The 16,906-nt window shown below is 33.1% G+C and overlaps 1 protein-coding gene across 1 annotated transcript; it reads right to left on the bottom strand.

The window, feature by feature from the left end:
- Nucleotides 1-12,743: 12,743 nt before the first annotated feature.
- LOC145070831 (CMP-sialic acid transporter 2-like) lies at nt 12,744-15,809 on the bottom strand. Its single transcript, XM_079017790.1, has 15 exons — nt 15,586-15,809; nt 15,289-15,352; nt 15,145-15,181; nt 14,929-15,040; nt 14,726-14,805; nt 14,564-14,639; nt 14,369-14,469; nt 14,197-14,268; nt 13,983-14,031; nt 13,838-13,879; nt 13,614-13,735; nt 13,464-13,523; nt 13,303-13,351; nt 13,145-13,239; nt 12,744-13,058 (listed from the first exon to the last, which is right to left on the bottom strand). Exons 1-15 carry the CDS (start codon nt 15,610-15,612, stop codon nt 13,007-13,009), a joined length of 1,038 nt encoding a protein of 345 aa, XP_078873916.1. The 5' UTR covers nt 15,613-15,809; the 3' UTR covers nt 12,744-13,006.
- Nucleotides 15,810-16,906: the final 1,097 nt, after the last annotated feature.

Raw genomic sequence — 16,906 nt, forward strand, 5'->3', positions numbered from 1 at the left:
TAGTATCGAGTTCCACGACTATCTTAAGGAATGTGGAATTGTTTCACAATTGAGGCCACCTAGAACACCACAACTTAATGGTGTGGTTGAGAGGAGCAATCAAACCTTGTTGGACATGGTTCGTTCCATGATGAGTCGAGCTTCATTACCCATCTCATTATAGGGGTATGCCTTAGAGACTGCCGCCCATATCCTTAATCTAGTCCCAACTAAGAAGGTTGCCAAAGCAACTCACGATATGTGGACAGGGAAGGTTCCCTCGTTGGCACATATCAAGGTTTGGGGTTGTTAAGCTTTCATAAGACGAGATACTCACGACAAGCTTGAACCTTGAAGTGAGCGCTATATTTTCATCGGCTACCCACAAAAATCTTTTGAATATCTTTTCTACAGATCTAGTGACAACGTGGTCTTTGTAACAAGGAGAGGGGTTTTCCGCAAAAGATAACTCATATGCCAAGAGGACAGTAGGAGGAAAATTGATCTTGAAGAGCTTCAAGAGTCAAGCAATGAAGGAACCTGTAACACTGGCGCTCAACTTGAGGAAGAGATTCATGTTGAACCGATTGATGAGTCATTGCCTCTAATACGTTCCTCTCGAGTTAGAATGGCACCAGAGTTTTATGGTTTTCATATTACTACGGAAGGTGCTACGTTTATCGGTGAAAGTACACTGGTAAATTTGGATGAGCCTACTAACTACGAGGAAATCATGGTGGGCCCCGAGTCTGCCAAATGGAAAGAGGTGATGGACAGTGAGATCCAGTCCATGTATGACAATCAGGTTTGGAACTTGGTTGACAATGTATCGGGTCGAAAGACAGTTGGGTGCAAGTGGATCTTCAAGAAGAAGACCGACATGGATGGAAAGGTGCATACGTTCAAGGCACGGCTGGTTTCGAAGGGCTTTACTGAAGCCCGAGGGGTTGGCTATGATGAGACCTTCTCACCAGTGGCTAAGATCAAGTCTATTAGAGTTATGTTAGTTATCGATGCGTTTCATGATTATGAAATCTAGCAGATAGATGTCAAAATTCCTTTCCTTAGTGGGAAGCTGGCTGAAGATGTTTACATGTGTCATCCAAAAGGTTTTGTGGATGCTAAGTACCCCAATAGAGTATGCAAGCTTCAAAAATCTATTTATGGATTAAAGCAAGCGTCTCATGGATGGAATCTTTGTTTCGATGAGAAAGTCAAAGAGTTTGGTTTCTTTAGAAGTGTGGATGAGTCCTGTGTGTATGTCAAGGCTGGTGGGAGTATAGTTAGCTTTCTAGTTTTGTATGTTGATGACATACTGCTCATAGGAAACGACATTCCATCTTTGCAATAAGTAAAGTCTTGGTTTGGAAAGTATTTTGCTATGAAGGATCTAGGAGAGGCAACCTATATTCTTGGGATCAAAATCTTAAGGGATCGAAAGAAAAGACTAATTTAGTCAAAGTACATACTTGGATAAAGTATTAAAACATTTTTGTATGATTCAGGCGTAGGATCGATCATGTACGCTATGACATGTACTCGCCTTGATGTGTCTTTTTCTTTAAGAACGGTCAGTGGCTTTCAGGGAAATCCTGGCAAAGCTCAATGGAAAGCAGTGAAGAATATTCTCAAGTATCTACGAAGGACAAAGGATATTATTCTAGTCCTTGGTGGAAGTGATACATTGACATTAAGTGGGTATAGTGACGCAACCTTTCAAACAGATAGAGACAACCTTCGTTCTCAATCTGGTAGGGTGTTTCTATTAAATAGAGGAGCAATTACTTGAAAAAGTTCTAAGCAGGACACAATGGATGATTCTACTTGTGAATCAGAGTACATATCAGCGAGTGAAGAATCAAAGTAAGCAGATTGGCTGAAGAATTTCATTGGTGATCTCAGAGTAGTTCCGACCATTCAGAGCCAATGGAACTTTTCTTTGATAATGAAGGAGCGGTTGCTTTCACCAAAGAATCAAAGATCATGGTAAATCCAGACATAATAGCAGAAAGTACCATTATATCTGACATAGATTTGAATAAGGTCATCTCATAGTAAAGAGAGTGTCATCAGAAGACAATCGTGCAGATCCTCTCACAAAGGCTCTAAGTAGGGTTAAGCATAGTCAACATGCTAAGAGTATTGGTTTGAGAGATGATATTAGTTTTAGTATTTAGATGATTAGTTTGAAACTTATAATAGAATAAATGTAATTGATTTTGGTGATTGAATAATAGAAGATTATTTATGAATTTGTTTACTGCCTTTGTCAATAATTTATTATTGTGTTTCGTTTTGCATGTTTTACTTGCTCATACTTTTGGAAGTAAGTAGTGAATGGAGACTGTCATGAATTAGATTGTAGACTGTCTAAGGAGTTTAGACATAGCAATTGTGTTGCTACAACGTTCATGAGTACTTGGATAATGGAGATTCCAGTATTGGAAAAACCCAAGCTTAGAGAATTATTTCATGGATTCTATCATGAGTAATTCTGAGACAATAATATTTTATATTCTTAAAATTGAGATAAATGATTTATAATTTACAAGTTGGTTGTACATCGGTATTGTGAAAACGTATCACTTGGTGTTATAAAACGTAGTGTCATGTATGATTTGGTGAGTAAAAGATACAAGAATATGAGTCAAAGTTTATTCGTTCCTTTTGTCATAACACGAAAAACGATATATTTGGGCCCCTCGGTGATTTTAGGGGTGTTTGTTTGGCTGGATCGGTTTGATCCGATCTAATCAAGTGAATCTAAATTGATTTCGGTTTTCAAAATATAGATCTGAATAGCTCAAACTAAATTCAAATCCGATCCGATCCAATTACAACTCGGTTGGATCGGTTTTTATAATTCGGTTTTCAAAAAGCAAAACATTTTAAAACGACATATAATTATAATATTACCCAATTTTACATAAGAAGTGAAAACAAATTATTTAGCTATGATTTTGAAATTTATAAACAACTAATAAGAATGTATGTTAAAGTTAAATATTTTATAGATAGAAAATTTTTGAGAGAAAATGAATATTAATATTTTTTTTATCGGGCGAAACGTTTTGAACCTATTTTAAAGAATAAATCACAAAGTAATAAATAACTATATATATATATATATTAAAAAATAATAAATGTTTATTCGGTTTTTTAGACTGTTCGGTTCTTATTTTATAAACCAAAACCAATCCGAAATCCAAAATAATAATTCGGTTTTGTTGAAAACCAATCCAAAAATCCGAATATCCGGACCAAATAGTCTGATCTAAATTGTCTAATTGAACAATTCGGTTTTATCCAAATAGTGAACAACCCTAGGTGATTTGGTGTTGACCTATAGTGCTAGACCCAGCCAGGACAAGATTGATGTGTTCAATTATAAGTCTTATGACGTCATAACAAATCAGGAAATTAACAAACAAAATTTTGGACAATGAGACTAATTCTAATCCATGTCCCATGTCCATACGATATCTTGTAGAATGAAGAAATATTTGATCACTTATCTTAGGACTAATAATTAATAGGATCAGAGACTAGAGTTGCTTTTGGAAGCTCCCATGGCTGATAATTTAGAAATTATACTAGCAATTGTAGTTATAGACCTATCCAAGTGGGAGACTATTGGATTGGGTGTCCATTTGGAAGCACCCTTTGCTGATAATTTAAAAGTTATTAGCAAAGTCCTTTTTGGTTTCCCTGTCCTTTTGGGTTACCCTCAAACTTAGTAATTGAGTAGGATGAATTTTGGAGAAAGCGACTAATTTATTGATTTATTATATGATTAATAAATAGCAATAAATGAACTAAGCTGTAAATGTTCAATAGTTGAACAAAAAGGTGTTCCAGAACCTTCCACCCTTGGGCGGTTTTCTAAGGGTTTTAGGAGCTTCTGAAATGTACCTTGAAGATAAATAGGAATACGGATAATTACCTAATTTAATATAATAGTATTATATTCAAATTAGGGTTAACAGGTTTTCCTAGTGTAACTATAAAAGGGACTTTATACATAAGATTTTTAGCCACCTCCATTAGATAAAAAGCCAACCGAAATTTCCCTCTCTTCCTCTCTTCTAAAAGTATTCCAAGTTGCTAGCGTTTGGGTGTGGATCATCAGAGGCACGAGATTTCTGGTGCTCGTTTCCAAGATTTCCTAAAGAAGGATTTGATTAGTTATTTACTATAATAACTAAAAGGTACGTAATCCCTAATTTGTTTGTGATTTTCGAAAATAGCTAGGGTTTATAGGGTTCTTGTTGTTCAATAGAATGTTACTTCATTAGTGCTATGACTAGATCTAATAGGTTGCATGTACCCTTATGTGAAGAAGTATTTATCCATGTTATTGCATGTAAAACCTATCACGTTTGAGCTCTTTTCTTCTTAACATCGGTTTTACCTATAGTAGAGTTGACACTTCTTTTTTGTATTTAATTAAAAAAGACACCAACATTATCTACCTCCTAGTGTATGCCGACGACACTATTCTATCAGGAAACAATGTCAATCTCATCAAACTCTATATTACACACCTCAATAAAGAGTTTCTCATTACAGATCTTGGTAAAGTTAACTATTTCCTTGGCCTTGAGGTTTTTTTTATCATGACTCAGGTATTTTTCTAAGTCAGTCCAAATATGCCCATGATATTCTGGTTAGAGCTCACCTTTTGGATGCCAAGCCAGCTGCTACGCCTTTCTCCACTTTCGTGCATTTTACGAGTCAAGGCACTACGTTTCTTGATCCCACTCTTTATCATTCTCTTGTTGGAGCATTACAATATCTCACTATTACTTGACCAGATCTGTCCTATGCAATCAATCAGGTGAGTCATTTTCTTCATGCTCCTATGCAGGACGTAACAACCCGTTCTTTTTCCAGTCAACAAAAGTCAAATCCGTTAAATAAAATTTTGACTTTTATTCATGTTGTTAAATTCATAATGGTTAGAGAATAATTTAAATTATATAAATAATGTTTATATAAGTTTTTGGAATCAATAACACACAAAAACCAAGGTTTTCCTCGGACTGAAAACCCTCGCACCAAACCCTTTTCGGCCGAAAACCTTTGGACCGAGAACTGATTTCAGCCGAAGACCCATTCTCGGACGAGAACTCCCTTTCTGACCGAGAACCCAAGCGGTATATAATTTTTTCATCAGAAAACTTGATCATTTCTCCCTCTTTTCACTCGAAAACACTCTCATTTTGCTCCTAATGATCATCCAAGAACATTCAAACATTCAAGTGAAAACCTTCAAACCTTCATATTTTCACCAAGAACAGCCTTCATATCTTCATGTGACCGAAAACACCCAGGTCTGAGAACCTATTTCCGAACAAAAACCTGTGTTCGGCCGAGAACCCGTTTTCAGCCAAGAACCTCTTTAGGACCGAAAACACTCTACAGCACTTATGTAATTTTCGGTAATTACTCTCAACACAAAACAAGTGTTTTTCCGACACTATAATTAATGGTTTCGCAAATTTAAATACAATTATGTGTTTAACCATTATTAGGATACTGTTAATTCCGTGTACGTCAACTCGAGGGTCATCTTTCCAGTCTCGCTGTTCAGCTCGTACACATAAACAGTTGTGACTTCATACCCCTAAATTTTCAATGCTTTTAATGTTTTCAGGGGGAATACAAGTAAAACACAATGACTTTTGTGTTTTTATACAAACGATTTCAAACAGATTAAAAACTTTTGCAATTGATACAAACCAAGAAATCACTACATTTTATAAAAATATTCAGATATTTTTATCCCTTTTGTAACAGTTCGAGCATAAGGGTAGTTTTCAACACACGGACAGAATTGCAAAGTTTTCAGTAAAGTACATAACATAAAATCAAACTATAGTTGATATAGTTTGGGAACATTACATTACTTTTACAGAATTTAATACACGAAACGGGAACATACACATAAACTATAATAGGTATAGTTTGGGATACATTACACTGTTTTACTATTTCAAGAACATTATACAAAAACTAACATATAAACTATGGTAGATATAGTTTATGGTATACAATACTATTTTCCGAATACAAGAGTACGATACTAAATAATTATTTAAGTATAATTATTTTACACTACAAGTATACATATAGATTCAAGTATAAGGAAACACTACAACATTACATGTAAACTAGTGAATACAAGGTTGTGAGGCACTACTTCAATTGTATCCACCAGGGTACAGAACTAAATCCTATATTAGTATAACCAGAGTCTCGTGGAGGGAGAGCATGAGATTTATGTATAGATCTATACGGGACTAACAATCCCACACCTGAACTGTTAGCTATAGTTAGGCCGACAGACTTGGGGTGACAAATGGCATACCATTCTGACGCCTGAATAACGTCGTAGGGGTCACTAGATCACATCAAGCATGGTTATATCAAACTCACAATAGTATAAACTAAACATTTGTTTACGGGATTTCAACTCTTCAAATAGTTTTATTTTAATTAATAGAACTACTACACAATATAGCTGGACGATTCCAGGGAATTACTAACGCATGGTTTTATTTTAATTAATAAAACTACTATACACTACTACTAGTGGTATCCAGGGATTTCATACAAAGGTTTTCATACATAACAATACTATACACTACTACTAGTGGTATCTAGGGATTTCATACAAAGGTTTTCATACATAACAATACTATACACTACTACTAGTGGTATCTAGAGATTTCATACAGAACAATACTATACACTACTACTGGTGGTATCCAGGAATTTCATACAGAACAATACTATACACTACTACTGGTGGTATACAGGGATTTGATACAAAGGTTTTCATATAGAACAATACTATACACTACTGGTGGTATCTAGGGATTTCATACAAAGATATTCATACAAGGGTTCTTATTACACATTACTACGATATACAATTACATAATACAGTAACAAACGTACAACTTGGTCTTAAGGTCTAAGACTACTTTTCACTACTAAAGAAAATATGGGATACCTTGAGAAACATACAAACATTTCCAAAGATTCAAAGACAAGATTTCATTACAAAAACATTCTTATGAACTCACCAACTTAAATGTTGATACACTTTCAAAACCACTTGTATTCTCAGGGAACCGGTAGATAGGTACAGCCGCAGGTTTTGAGAAGACGGAGCTTTTAGAGTTGCGTCTTTTATACTTTTGTTATACATTTTGGTGTCATACAAACTATGTATCGAACAGATGTAAATATTTTACTTATTCAATGTAATGGTTGTGTTTGCTTTGATTACTATTATGCAATTGTTGTGATACTTGTTAGAATTTCAGGGTAATAAAGGCACTTGGATATTCTGAGAATTGTGATTTCACTATCAAATCAAAGTATTGGGTGATACTCCTTAATCTTTGATTGGATAAGACTCGGAAGAGAAAAGAACAGAGAATGAGATATATGACTTTTTTAAGTACCAGAAAAAACTGACCAAAATTGGTTAAATACCTCCTTTGTCTTAAAACTGTCATAAAACAGTTTAGCAACAGTCACAAAACTGTCATAAATTCGGATTTTCTATAAGGATTAATACCAAGCCAGGCAGCTTGATCCCAGCCAGGGGCTCTGCCCCTTGGACCCCGCCAGGGGCTGCCGCCTCTTGGATCCCGCTCCCAGGGGCGCTGTCCCCGGACCCCCGTTCGTTCAGGAGCTTCTCTCCTAAATGACAGTCTGCTTTTAATATTGAATAAACTTAAACAAGTGTGCACTCCACACCTTCCTTACTTGTTTAATATTTATCAAGATCACTTTTGGTCAACAAAGTAATCCCATTACACTTAAATCACATTAGTGAAACAAATCACCAACAATACTGTACATGACGTCCTCCGCCCCCGAATGTTTCTGCCGTCTCGGTTTGGGGGTGTGACACAGGATCACTTTCATCCAGTAAAACGGATCATATGTTACGTCAAAGACACATTGTCTTATGGCCTCTCATTCTTACATGCCACCTCTCCTACCATCCTAGGCTACACTGACATTGATTGGGCTCGATGTATTGAGACTCGACGCTCCACCTATGGTTATTTAATCTTCCTCAGTGGCAACCTTGTCTCATGGAGTGCAAAGAAACAACCAATTGTGTCTCATTCAAGCAGTGAATCTGAATACATGGCTTTAGCTAACACTAATCCTGAAATAATATGGGTTACTCATTTACTTCGAGAGCTACATGTCTTGTCACCTGGACGTCCCACTCTATTGTGTGACAACTGCAGTGCCCTCTTCTTAAGCCAAAACCCGATCTCACACGAACGAGCCAAACACATCGACATTGATTATCATTTCGTGCGGGAGTTAGTTCTTTCAGGCAAGCTTCACACCAAATACATTTCCACACATTTGCAGTTGGCATACATTTTTACTAAGAGTCTTCCACGTCCTCTCTTTGAAGACTTTCGGTCCAAGCTTCGTGTTGGGCCTCCCCCTCTTCGCTTGCGAGGGGGTAATAGCAATGATTCAAAGGAATCTTAGATAATAATGAGATTGTATATATCTTGTATTTTTGTTAAGTTGTATTTGTATTCTATATAACGATCAATACAATTCTCTCATAATTAAGGTGAGATTTCACAAAACCTAATACATACGGATAACAAAACTGTTTTTTATTAAAATATGTATATATAAATGACTAACAGTTTTAAAATTATTTTAGTAATTATTTTTTAAACCACAAGTATTTGGTAAATATAATTTTAAATCACTGCCCTTGTGTACATAACTCGATTTTGAATTAACTTGACAGTTAACAAACTAGAAATTTGACTAAATTTGGTAGGCTATTAACAAACTAGGGTTATAAGTAACGAGTTGCAAGACTTGTTTGAATATTTAGTGTTATCTGGAGAAAAAAAAAAGTATAGGAACTGGAATTGACATGTGACCAAACATTAAGCTTTAAACCCCAAAAACCCTTTGTCCCCCTTAAAAATGGTTTTCGTTACAAGCAATTAACCTTTCTATTTGGATAGTTAAAAGTTTTGCTTAAGATGAGTATAATCTTGTAGTCGTGAGTTAAATATTTCTTTGAAGGAAAAGAAGAATATTTGAACCAAAAACCCATTGTACATCGTATGCAAAAAAAATGGTTATGTATACTTAAGTTTTCCCTTAATTTGTACCAATATTTCCCAACTTGGTTAACATATTAAGAATTTTGTGATGCATATTATATCATATATGAATTCTAGATATACAATATGATAGCAATTTATATATTATTTACTTTATTTTGAGGTGCAGTGCTTGTCCAGTTGTCTGAATGTCTCCAACACGTCACCGTTGGCCAGGGTGGGTAGTCATTGTACATAAAAAGAAAAGTATGCAAATACAACAGAGAAACAAATGTCATTCTTGTTTATAATGACTAATATATAAGCAAAAACACATGTCACAATGACAAAGCATCTAGAAATAAATAAATAAATAACATTTTAAAAATGCATTAACAGTATACCTTTAATATACAATAGACCTATAAATACTTACTTCTTAAATCTTCTTATACTACACAATAACATCATCAATCAACATGAAGCCATCACTAACTTCTTTACATCTCTTCGTCGTCGTGATCATGACATTGTCAATCTCTTCTATGATCACTACAGCCGCCGCCCAAACCGTTACAGACACCACCGGAAGAGAGGTAAGAAATGGTGGCAAATACCACATCATCCCAATCCAGGGTGGCAGAATCAACTTAACCAATGAGAAAATCTGTCCACTTAACGTGGTGGTGAACCTGTCGTCTAAGGATAAACCAGGTGACGGGTTTTACTTTTCTCACTATACACGTGATGCGTTTCTAAGAACATCACGCATTCTCAGTATTGATTCAGGAAAAAAAAAATGTGTCTGGATGTAATAAGTCGACCATTTGGACAATTCCTAATGCTGAAGCAAAGGCACCTTGGAACTTGATAACAACTGGTGGTGATATGAGAAAGTGTTTTCAGGTTGTGAATTATCCGCGTAGGATGCATAGGACACCTACGTACATGCTTCAGTATTGTCCCTCATTTTGTGGTGTTAGAGTAGCTACTAAAACTTGCTTTAACATAAGCACTTACTCATATAAAGGGGTCACACGTCTTGCTTCGAGTGGAGGTACTCCTTTTGAGTTTGGATTTTATAAATTATAAGGTCCAAGGAAATGGTGATGATATTGATATGTGATTTCTGTAATATAAGGAGAATACGTTGGGTTCATATGGTTTTATTTAAATGAGATCCGTTTTTAATAAAAACAAGCTATATATGGTTGTACTTGTGACTTGTGTGTGATCAAGTAATCATAAAAAAATGTAGGTTGTCAAATTTATTTTAAGAAGGTTGTACAAAAAGTTGTAGGTTTCTTTATAAAAAGTTCAAAAAAATATGTAAGAAGTCTTTAAAAAGTTAATTTGTAAAGAAAGTTTAATTTTGGTATGAATTTAAGAAAAAAAAGGTTTGAAAAGTTTAGACCAAAATCACAATAAAGTTTAAAATTTAGACCAAAAATATAAAATTATAAAATGAATGTTATCCATGATATATTAGGTAAAAACCAAAAAAACGTTTGTCAACACTTTATGCAATAAAATCACAACTTGAAGACAGTGAGGGGTGTTAGTGTGGGGTGTTTGGGATTGCTTATTTAAGGTCTTAAATAAAGAGTTTTTGATGAGTTAATATTTTGTAACTAATTTAAAATAGTTTATGACTTATTTAAACCAATTTATCATATTAATCCTATTTGTAATCGTTGGAAATATGGTTTAGTGGCATTTGGAAATTTGAGAATCATGATAATCATTTTCTAATCGAAGTATTTTGGTAGTACTCTCAAATCCTCAATTGGATAAGACTCGGATTAAATCATAGAGAAAGAAAGAGACTGAGAGGATATGATTTCGTGACTACCAGAATTGAGACCAAAACTGAATTTAGATCTTTGTCTGAGTATGACAGTTTAAAACTGTCACAAAACCACTAAAACAGTCATAAAACGGGTCAACTGAATAAAAGTCAAAATTGGGTCAATTATTTAAAAAACCGGATTTCTAATGCATTTTTTATATAGTAACATAACCTATATAAAAAAATTTCGATCCAGGGGCTCAGCTCGATCCCAGCCAGGGGCTCTGCCCCTTAGACCCCGCCAAGGGCTGCCGCCCCTTGGACCCTGCTCCCAGGGGCGCTGCCCCCGAACCCCTGTTAGTTCAGGGGCTTCGCCCCTAAATGACAGTGTACTTTAATACTTGATCAAACTTAAACAAGTGTATACTCCACACCTTCCTTACTTGTTTAATATTTATCAAGATCACTTTTGGTCAACAAAGTAATCCTATTACACTTAAATAACGTTGATGATAACAAATCACCAACAGTAACTATATATTTATACTAGTTTATAACTCATGGGAACCATGGTTACAAAATTAATTAAATTTTAATAGTAAAAACTCAAAATTATTAATCACTTATTTTAAATAAATTATTAACTAAGAGAATTTTTTTAGTTATATAAAATTATAATCATTGATTTAAATAAATATATAAAATTATATCGCTTTATAAATTATAATTTGTGTTAATTTTATTTTAATGTTATTGATTTAATGTAATTAGAGTGGGAAAATTTTAAATTTTAAATTTTAAATGGAGAATCAATAGGTTGACAAGTGACATGCATTAGTTAGAAAACATAATAGAGTAACACGTGAGAAAAGAAAAATAAAATATACATTAATTATGAGGGCTAATATGATGATATCTGTCAAAAGGAGAATAAAACTATTTTTTTATTAGAATAGAGAGATATACTAGATGTAAAATCTGTGTATTATATGGATTTATTAAAAAAATAAAATATTAAAATATAAATAATAAATATTTTTTAAAATAAAATTTTGAAATAAGAAATGAAGAACATATTAATTGCAATTTTATATAATATTTATTACATTTGATACTTTACAATATATAAGTATAAGTATTATGTGATTTTTTAATTTAAAAAAAAAAAAAAAAAAAAAAAAAAAAAAAAAAAAAAAAACCATAAATTGACATGTAGATATTATTTATTGAAAAAATATCACAAAATAACAAATGTCAAAATTAATTAGAGATTGACATGTGACAAAATTATCTTCATTTATTATAGCAGATCCTATTTTATTGGTATTTTACATATATAAATAGAAATTATCAAACACTAAAAAAACAACTTATTAACTTATTATGTTTTGATAGTTAATATGCTAATCCAAAGACTTTATAAAACTTCATTTTGCCATCGGAAAAATTAATAAGCATTTTTACAAATAAACATAAGTTGTTCTAAATATCCCAAACACCCCTGAAATAGACTGTTAAACCATAAAAAAATCAAGGTAAATTTTCCACTTATGTTTTTTGTTAGATGATTTGACATTTATATCTTTATATTAATTGAAAAAAAAATTTTGAATCGTCATGAAGGATAAAAATCATATCACTTTATTTTTAAATGAATAAATAAAAAACCTACATACAAATATCATCTCCCACGAAAATATATATATATATATATATATATATATATATATATATATATATATATATATATATATATATATATATATATATATATATATATATATATATATATATATATATATATATATATATAGGAAGAAAAGATGAAGTCAAAGATAGAGATATAAGAGGCCCACATATGCAAAATTAACAGGTGAAATTAGTAGTTATATAGATTTGTCTAAGTACAAAATAGAATATTACAAAAGTGCATTACTAGTTCTTGCACATAACCAACCCAACATAAAATAAAATAAAAAAAATAAAAAACCAATCTTTTTTAAGTAAAATAAAGATGCTTTTTTACACTATCTCCAACCAACCATCTAAAATTACAACAGTAAAAATTGTGTATAACAGATAAATCCAATAAGTTTCTGTTTTATAAAAAAGGCTTTTTTGATCATCTTTGCAGCTTTCCAATCGAATGCAAATAGATGGAAACTGAAACAACACTGTCAACAAACACTTATTATTAATTCATTAATTAAATAAAGAATCATTAATTAATTTAGATAAATAATAAAAATGATTTGCTTACGTGGATCCAAGGAAGAAAGCCAGAGATAGATGAAAATTGAACAAAAACACTGAAACAACCGCTGTCACTAGCATTGCTACAGAAGTTGAATAAACCTGCAATAATGGCAAAACTGTAAATACCAATAATGGCAATACTGTAAATACCAATCAACTTACCTTCACAATATTGTCAGCATACTTCATCACCATGGACACAGCAATCCCACTACAAATAAATAAACATTTTTATTTTTATTTCAATTAAATCTTATTTTTTTTTTTTTTAAAAAAAAAAAAAAAAAAAGCATATCTTTCAGATCTTGGTATAAATAAAATACCTTAGGGCATGGTTGATAATCATGAGAACTGTAATCAGTGAATATCCATGGAAAAATCCCCTGCACAAAAGACAAAAATTGTAGTTAACCATGTATTGACAAAAAGATGAGAAGGGCATTTACGTCTTTTACAGAGTATAAGAAACACACTTGTTGACAACAGCATCAAAATCTTGGATAATGATTGCAACAACATTGAAAGCCATCCCAAAAACATATAACCAGAAATTCTGCACATTTATGTTCCTCGAAGGACGTTTCTTTATTATAGCCTGAAAATAGATAGGAGTTAAACGCATGTGAAATGACCATTTTGCCCCCCATTAAGTAACTACTGGACCTTATCCTAAAAATCAACAAACTACACTGTTTACCTCTGTGTAGACTCCAGCAAAACCACTTAAAAGTGCCATGATCTGGAAAAGAAATAATTGAGTACATATCAGAATACTAATTATTTTAATAAACAATTTTTTTTTGTAATATGACATTAATAAGTTGAAAAATACAAGGACTCACAATGGCCATTATCCAACCTACGAAAGGAGTCTGAAGCACATGATCAGAACTGTTAATGAAAAGTGAAACATAATCATAAAGAATTAAAGAAATCAACGATACTATTATAAAAAGAATTGAATAAAGATGAACTGTTTGTTTATGGAAATTCACATCCAATTCAGAAACAATATAAGAAAAAAAAAACTTGTATACCGAAGATAATCAAACTTACGAAGGGTTAAGTTGTGCTGTTGTGCACCCTGCACAAAGTAAAATGAAAGCAGCCCATTGGATCTCACTTAACCTATGAAAAGTTAAAGTCAATTGAATTCAAACAAAAGTCAATATGTGAAGTAATCATCACTCATCATGAGGATTTACATAAAGGATAGAGGAACACATACTTCTTCTTGAGAATTATACGATACAACACACCAGTGCTGATGATATTCAGATTTTTCAAGATTTGATACCCTGGAGCATCCACATATGCAAAGATATAGTACTACAAAATACAGACATGCATCAGAAAGAATTCAATTCAATTCAATACAATTAATAATGTCAGAGTGAAAAATGATAAAAAGATAAAAACCAACCTGGAGCAAGTTTTTTACAAGGTAAAGTGCTGCAGGAATGGGGTAAACACTAACTTCATCTACTGTTGTACTCAACCTGATGAAAAGAGTGAGTTTCATACTTTCATAATGCAATGAAACAATGGGACAGATTTAATTTTGAAGAAAGATTATTGAAGAAACCTGTTATCTTCAGTCACACCTTCAGTTCTCCATATTCTACCCAAGGCCAAAAGTGATAGTGCACATTTCAAAGCCTCAACCTGATTCCAAAGCAAGGAAAATGGAGGTCTAGCATAAGACAATATAAGAAAGAGTTCTCAATCAGAGTATGGAGCAATAAGTAAAGGTTTTTCACTTGAAATCCTGGAACAAAAATTCCTCACCAAAAAGTTTGCTGTTGTGACACTGTACTCGTATCTTCCAGCTCTTTTGGACCAGACAATAAGTATAGCTTGGGAGCTTGTTAGAAAAGTTAATGCTAGTGTCACCATAGACCTATTGCAATCAAGAGAAGGAAATACAGATCATGACATACGAAATCTTATAGCATATAATGAAATTGGCAATGATATGATAGAGAGTTAGAGACTACTACTTACTTCATCTTCCACTTTGTTTTGTCATAAGGTGCAGGACCTGAAAATGTCAGCACAAACCTTCAGGACAAAAGGAAGACAAAACTCCTACAAGATGACATTTTAGTATTTTACAACACATGTATAATCTGAAAAACTGTATGATACCATCTAAAATAGCTTTGCCGCGTAAGCTCTCGAGGTCTTCGGTAGCAGGATTCACATCCTTATCCTACAAGGTAACATTACATTACATTACATTGAATATGTGGACTCAACAATACTGCAAAGAAGCAGATCGAGGTCGAATCTAACCATGAGGATGAGATATGTGTTGTTTAATTCGACTTAACCGACAAAATCGATGAGAATGCAGAGAGCCCCAAATTATATAAAGAGTATGATAAAATAAGAGAAAGAAATCTAGGGCGTAGAACATGGAGAAGAAGAGAACAGTGTTCGAACCTGATCTTTGATCCTTCTGTACTCCATTACAACGTTTCAATTTGAATTTCGCAGTACAAAACTGGATCCAGACCGATGTCAGTTGGAGGAGAGTGTATGAGCAGCTGATGAACTCGATGGCCGAAACAAGCATCAACGGTGGACGGAGTGATCTCTATTCTCTACTGGTAGTATCTCAGAGACTAAAAAGAGTAACTTGTAAATGGATGTAATTTGATGCTTGAATCAAGGTGTATTTTATTGTTTAGATATGATTTTTTGATTTAAAGTGTAATTGTCGTAATTTGATTAATTGAATTGGTTTATACGATCTAAAGGATTTAATATAAAATAAGGTTTCATTATTTACTTATGTAACAATCTTTTTTTTTATTTGTTTTTAATTTGTATAATCATGTTTATTTTTGTATGAAATGTGTAATGGCCGAGAGTAATTCATCCATAAAACCATATCAGTTTTTTTTTTCTTTTTTTTTCTTCTCTAACATATGGGAATGGTTCTTTCTAACATCTCCTTTCCATAACATTTTAATACAACTGATGATGCCCATGACAATGATGAAAGGAGAACGAAAGAAACAAGCTTGGAGAGCACAACCCGAAGGAACCTCTTTCCCTAGCTATTCGGATATGTGTTTCCAACGAGAATGAAGACGATGTCTTTTTTCCGCCATTGTGGTTCAAGATAAGGGTGTTGATCGGGTATAATTTTCGGATTTCGGATAGTTCGGGTTTTTTTTTAAAAAAATACTACTCGATATCCGACCTATATTACACTTCGGGTATTCGGGTTCGGGTAGATCAAGTTTTACATATACCCTTATACATGTGCACTACGTTTTCTTTATGATATTTTTGTTTTACAACTTTTTTTTCTTTTGAAATTGACTATTGATAACTTATCGATACTCAAATATTAACTATGTAAGTTAATGGATCAATATAAGTTTAATAGTTATTATAGCTAATGTATCAGTTTTTTTTAAAAGATCGGGTATACTCGAATTTTTTTAAACCTACCCAATATCCGACCTATTTAAGTATTGGGTTACCCGATTACTCGAATTTTCGAATCTGATACCCAGACCGATCTACCCGAATTCAAAACGGGTCAGGTCAGGTAAACAGATATCGATTATTTTCAACAGGCCTAGTTCGACACCATCCACTCTAAAGATGTTTCAAAAAAATGACTACTTAAATTTTTAGACACTTCATACTGTTTAGGTATTCTCGTTTTTAGCCAACAAAATTATAAGTCTAAAAAAATTTATGGCAGATGTAATTATTTATGATGTCATTGTAAGACATTGTTAGACTA

The sequence above is a fragment of the Lactuca serriola genome, chromosome 8 (assembly GCF_051521515.1).
Source record: "Lactuca serriola cultivar US96UC23 chromosome 8, Lser_US96UC23_V15, whole genome shotgun sequence".
NCBI lineage: Eukaryota > Viridiplantae > Streptophyta > Magnoliopsida > Asterales > Asteraceae > Lactuca > Lactuca serriola.